This window comes from Leptonychotes weddellii, chromosome 12, assembly GCF_054177405.1.
Source record: "Leptonychotes weddellii isolate Sample4059 chromosome 12, ASM5417740v2, whole genome shotgun sequence".
Taxonomy (NCBI): Eukaryota; Metazoa; Chordata; class Mammalia; order Carnivora; family Phocidae; genus Leptonychotes; species Leptonychotes weddellii.
The window spans coordinates 24,782,416-24,788,415 of record NC_138380.1 but is presented as its reverse complement, the minus strand read 5'-3'; the positions used below and the strand labels follow the sequence as shown (position 1 = coordinate 24,788,415).

The window sequence follows — 6,000 nt, the reverse complement described above, 5'->3', positions numbered from 1 at the left end:
GAAAATAATGGGCTTTAATTCCAATAAAATTCTCCATTAGATGAACAACCTCCCTGTAAATCTATAGGAAGGAATGGAACATGACATCAGAGAAATACCATGTCCTAACTACCAATAAGGAATAGAAACACACAGGAATCAGGAGTAGATGGACAAAACTTATTTTCTATCTGAATTAACAGTTTCCAGACCTATACAGAAAAGACATTGAAGAAAACAAGAGAAATTCTGCCCACTTTCATAAAACATATGTTCCATAGGGATGATGATAATAAAAACAAAAACAAAACTGGAATACTGAATTAGTTTTCTAGGACTGCCATAACAAGGTACCATAGACTGGGTGGCTTAAACAACAGAAATTTATTGATGTCCTCACAGTTCTGGAAAATAGGAGTTCAAGGTCAAGGTGATGGCAGGGTTAAGGCCAGGGCCTCTCTCCTGGGCTTCTAAAGGGCCACCATCCTCCAAAGTCTTTACATGATCTTCTGTGTGTGTGTGTGTGTGTTTGTGTGTGTGTCCCCTAATCTCCTCTCCTTATAAGGACATCAGTCTACTGGTTAGAGCTTGTCCATATGACCTTATTTTTTTCTGAATTACTTTTTCAAAGGTCCTGTCCTCAAAGTCAGTCATATTTTGAGGTACTGGGGGTTAGGACTTCAACATATGAATTTTGGAGGAACATAATTCAGTCCATAACAGATGTCAAGAGCCACCAATATTTTTAAAGAAAAAGATATTAAGGAACTAGTTCATTTGAAAGAATATATCTATTTTATCTCCTTAATTTATCTTCCTGGACAAATCATCCAGTTTCCAGGGTCTGAAGTTCAACTATAAAATGAAATGATAGGACTAGTCCTAAAGTCTATACACACTCTAAAAAAATTTTTTTTAAGATTTTATTTATTTATTTGACAGAGAGAGACACAGGGAGAGAAGGAACACAAGCAGGGGGAGTGGGAGAGGGAGAAGCAGGCTTCCCGCTGAGCAGGGAGCCGGATGCGGGGCTCAATCCCAGAACCCTGGGATCATGACCTGAGCTGAAGACAGACGCTTAACGACAGAGTCACCCAGGTACCCCACATTCTAAAATTTCTGAGATTTAAACTTGCGATTTCCAAATAAGAAATAGCAGAACATACAAGATTTTGTCCATCACTAGCAGTTTATATGCATCTGCTTTTTAAAATTCTCATTCACAGACTGAAAGCCTGAATGGAGAGAACCAAGAAAGATCCAGACTGAATGCCCAGAGCCCGATTATGTCAATGGCCTCCAGAAGCTAGAAGTCAAGGTACCTTGAGATCAAGAAGTAATAATTAGAGAAGAGTCAGAAAATGCCATCAGCACAAGTTAAAACAAGGCAAGGGGTTAGGGGATTCAATTCAACAAATATTCACTAGATATAATGAGCAAGGATCTTATCAGGCACCCTTGGTACAAATGTAGACAGTTAAGAAAGTGGTGTTTACAGAGAATCATGGACAAGGAAAAGAGGCTCTGAGCCTAATTCGTGCTGTCAAGAGAAGTTTCCTAAAGATAATGACTCTTATGCTGAATCTGAAGTAAGAGTGACAATTCAGATCAATGAAGGAGTCACCTTCAACACACTGCTATAAGAAAAAAAAAAAAACATAAAAATAAAATAGTGTTGCCTGGAAATGGCCTTGACTTTGATCCATTATGTTATCTTACATAGTTAAATTCATTTTCATACATAGTTAAATTCGTTTTCTTAAAATGATATAATTTGCTTTTATTACTGAGGGACATAATACCCAAAGGAAAAATAAAACTTCTATTAGGAGTTGTAATTCAAACTAGGCAATTGTCACTAGGAGCCACAAGAGGGCAGCAGTTTCAAAGACAACAACAAAACAACTTACAAATTATCTGAGAGTTTTAATTTATAATTTTAGGGCTGGAAGAAAACTAAGAAATGCTTTTTTTATGTAAGAAATTTCATTTTCTCCCACACAAATCATGTGTAGACATACAAAGTATGTGTGTTCCATTTTAATATAGAAAATCTGTATAAAATTATTTACCATGTAACAGTAACTTATATATGCATAAATCTTTGCACTTCTAAAGTTTTTTTTTTTAAGATTTTATTTATTTATTTGACGGAGAGAGACAAAGTGAGAAAGGGAACACAAGCAGGGAGAGTGGGAGAGGGAGAAGCAGGCTTCCCACTGAGCAGGGAGTCCGATGCGGGGGCTCGATCCCAGGACCCTGGGATCATGACCTGAGCCAAAGGCAGACGCTTAGCAACTGAGCCACCCAGGCGCCCCAAAAGTACTTTCATAAATGCAATATTTATTTTTACTTTATAAAGCCTGTGCAGTAAATATGCCAGAGATCATTAAATCCTTTTATAGATGAAGAACCTGAGGCTTAGGAGAAGTGAGTGACTTGTCCAAGTTAACAGCCATTAGTAAGTAGAAAAAGAAGAACCTCATTCAGTATATCTTCTGTTGTTTTGCACAACTGCCTGTCAACCGAACAAAATAACAATAATATCCTTTGATTTGTTCATATGTGAATTTGGAAAATTATTTGGATAGAGTTCTACTATAACAAAACTTTAGTTTTATGCTTGTTAATAAGACCTTTCACAGACACTTTGCCAACAGTGCTGTCTTTTAACTCTTAACACTTAGAAACAAACTTTGTTTTCATCTGAGAGAAAATGAAAATAGAAGTGAAGTTTAAAGTAAAACAAAGTATTTGCAGAGGTCAACGATCAGGAGAAAGAGAAGGCAGATGTAAAGCCGAGGGAGAAGGCTATTACCTCAAACACTGCCACATTCCTAAAGCCACTCAATTTTGCATGTTACCAAAGAGAAAAATTTATTAATGTTACTTGTTAGACCTAGTGTTTGTTTCATCTTCTGGTAAATAGCGTGTTACCATATAGCTATTTAAACAGACCCAGTATCTGACACCTATAATTGTATTCAATTATATGTTCTGTTACTCAAGCTAGAGATGGCTCCATTACATCATCTTTGGGTTTCCCCTTCATCAACCCACTCATTCATTCTATGAATATTAGTTGGGCATTTGAACTAAGCACAGAAAAAGAGATCATCAAAAAAAAAAACAAAAAACAAAAAAAAACCAACAACAAACTAAGTTATTCTCTCATGGAGCTTATAATCCAGTGGTGAAAATTAATGTTAAACAGATTGTTTAACAAAATATTAAACAAATAAATTACAAACTGTGGTGGTGACATAAATGAGAAGTTTGGGGTACTCTGGGAACCGTGATGACAACGGGATATCCAAGTTCTACTGTCAGTCACAGAAGCCTCTGAGTAGGCGACAAAATTTCAGCTGAGATTGGAAGGAGGCAATGGGAAAAGGCTTCAAGAACAGTATATCTTCTGCCCTGAGGAGGCACTGCTTGGCCAGTCAAGTCACTGAAGCTTTTAATTGTGTCAATGACTAGCACACCTCTTGTGGAAGAAATAAGGCATAAAAGCCACTTGTGTAGAGAATGTACATTTATACTGATCATTAATGGGTGGGAATTAAAAGGTATTGCCCATCCCGCCTCTAAAGAGCATGTTGCTCCTAAAGAGGATGTTGAAGTGAGGGATTCCAAATGGCTCAACTCTGAGTTTACAAACTCCCAAGACCATCAGAGAACCAGATTGGACAATACTTTCTCTTTTTACTTCACAGGGATAATCAAATGAGATAATATACTAAAACCACATAATTTACAGAGCAGTATGCACATTTTACTTACCCATTGTTAATATAAAAGCATTCCCAATTTCATTCCTGCCTTAATTCCTGTCCCAAATGTAAAACATTATTTATCTCTTTAAATTCTCCAGTCCAAGATTCCCAAGACACCATCCTGAAATAATAAGGTCTTATTTCTGTCTTTAGTAAACCTGTTTTTCCTACTAGTGAAAAATTATAAAATTAGTATTTTATGCAAAGGCTATTTCAAACTTACGTTCCAGTGCATTATAAAGAAGCTCAAAATCTTCTTTTGTTTGAGGATTATGCCTCCGGTAATAGTCCAATTTGATCCATTCTTCTTTTTCTCGTACCTTCCTTAGTTCTTCCTCTGCTTCCCACTTCAATCTTAACATTTTCTGTCTTTTTAAATTCTCTACCACAACCTTAGCATGCCATTGTCTATAGTAAGTCTGTAGCACTATTACCTATAGTTAAATTAAAAGGAAATCAAGTGTTTATTATCAACTATATCAGATAATAACAAAAGGCAATGGTGATTATTTCTATTCCAATGTGGTAATTACTAAAAAGTACCGAGAGTCTAGATTTAGCTCTATGCCAGATATCTCGCACACATTAGAACATACAAGCTGTGGATAATGCACATCAGCAATCTGGCTTTGAAATTTAGCAAATACGCCTTCCTAGGAGGCAGCAGTTAGTACAATGCTTAAGAGCATGGGCTCTGGGGGCGCCTGGGTGGCTCAGATGGTTCAGCGTCTGCCTTCGGCTCAGGTCATGATCCCAGGGTCCTGGGATCAAGTCCCGCATCAGGCTCCCTGCTCAGCAGGAAGCCTGCTTCTCCCTCTGCCTCTCTCTCTGTCTCTTATGAATAAATAAATAAAATCTTAAAAAAAAAAAAAAAAAGAGCATGGGCTCTGGAGTAAAATTTAGTCTAAATCTTCCCTCCACTACTCACTAGTGTTTTTGATTTTGGTTTATTTTGCATATAAAGTCCTTAGCTTAACCCTGATATATCACAAGTCCTCAATAAATACTACTATTGTTATAAATATTGTCTCTAGTTTATCTTAACTATCATTAGCTTAGGCTCATATTTAAACAAAATTTCGTTAACTAAACGCAAGGCAGGTAGGTTATGTGTAGAACCCACCAAAGGCAGGTTAGATAAAAGAGAGACTTAAGCAAACAAGTATTTATTAAATTTTGAGAAATATAAATATGTCTGAGGTTATAGTATAATACTAGATCCTCAAGAAACTTGCAACGCAGCTGAGAGAGTTTATATTTGTATTTACTAAAATAAATAAAAATAAAATGTGGAGAGGCTAGATCAAAATTGAGGACAGAGAATATGCTGACTCATCCCTTTACCATATCCTAATCCTTGGTAATTACAGAAAATCATATAAGCAGAAATCAATAAGGACACTGAATCATACTAAAGGAGTCCTCCAAAGGAACAGAAACTATGAAGAATCCCTTCAAGAAAGGAGACAGAATAAATTGAAGAAAGAATCTATGCCTAATCATGCAAGGGAAAGGTGGAAAGGCAAGCTAGAAAATACAGAAGATTCTATAAGACAGCTTCAAGCCCTAAATCAGTGGATCCTATGAGCAGAAGGGGTGTTAGGGCAACTGACAAGGTGACCGCTTGAGAAATGCAAAAGGAACAGGCTTCTCTAGAGCAATTTAGGTAAACAGCAACAAAAATATTTGCCTCTAGGCAAGAACAGTTAGTGTCCCAGAGGCTGGTGACACCCAGGATGAATAGAAGCTCCCTCTTCTGAAAACTCTCTCTCTTCCAGAATCAAGGCTTGGCCATCCCCTAAATCCACTGTGGTAAGGCTGTAGTAAACAAATATGCGTAGCACACTGGACATCAGGGACCTCAAATACCCTACCTACACACACTCAAGAATAACCAAACATTTGGGAAGAGCCCACAAAATATAATGCTCCTCACTCAACAAAGAAAAGTTTACTATTGTGTGAAACAGAATTACTAGAACAGTGGTTCTCAAAGAGTGATGGTCAGACCAGCAGTTTCATCTGGAAAACTATTAGAAATGCAAGTTCTCAGGCCCCACCCCAGAGCTACTGAATCAGAAATCCTGGGTAGGGCACAGATTCTGTATTTTACAAGTTTTCCTGGTGTTTCTGATGCATGCTAAAGTTTTAGAATGACTGGTAGAAAGCTCTATGATATTCAACAAATTCAACACCTAGGGCTTCCTACTTTTATGCCCTAGGTGGCTGGTTCATTTCTCATCAT

The 6,000-nt window shown here is 37.2% G+C and overlaps 1 protein-coding gene across 1 annotated transcript in view; it reads right to left on the bottom strand.

The window, feature by feature from the left end:
- Positions 1-6,000, bottom strand: part of IQUB (IQ motif and ubiquitin domain containing) — a 52,994-nt gene that overhangs the window by 24,760 nt on the left and 22,234 nt on the right. The window contains exon 7 of the mRNA XM_081800167.1: positions 3,979-4,189. Coding sequence (XP_081656293.1) covers positions 3,979-4,189 — 211 coding nt within the window. The remainder of the gene's footprint in view (positions 1-3,978; positions 4,190-6,000) is intronic.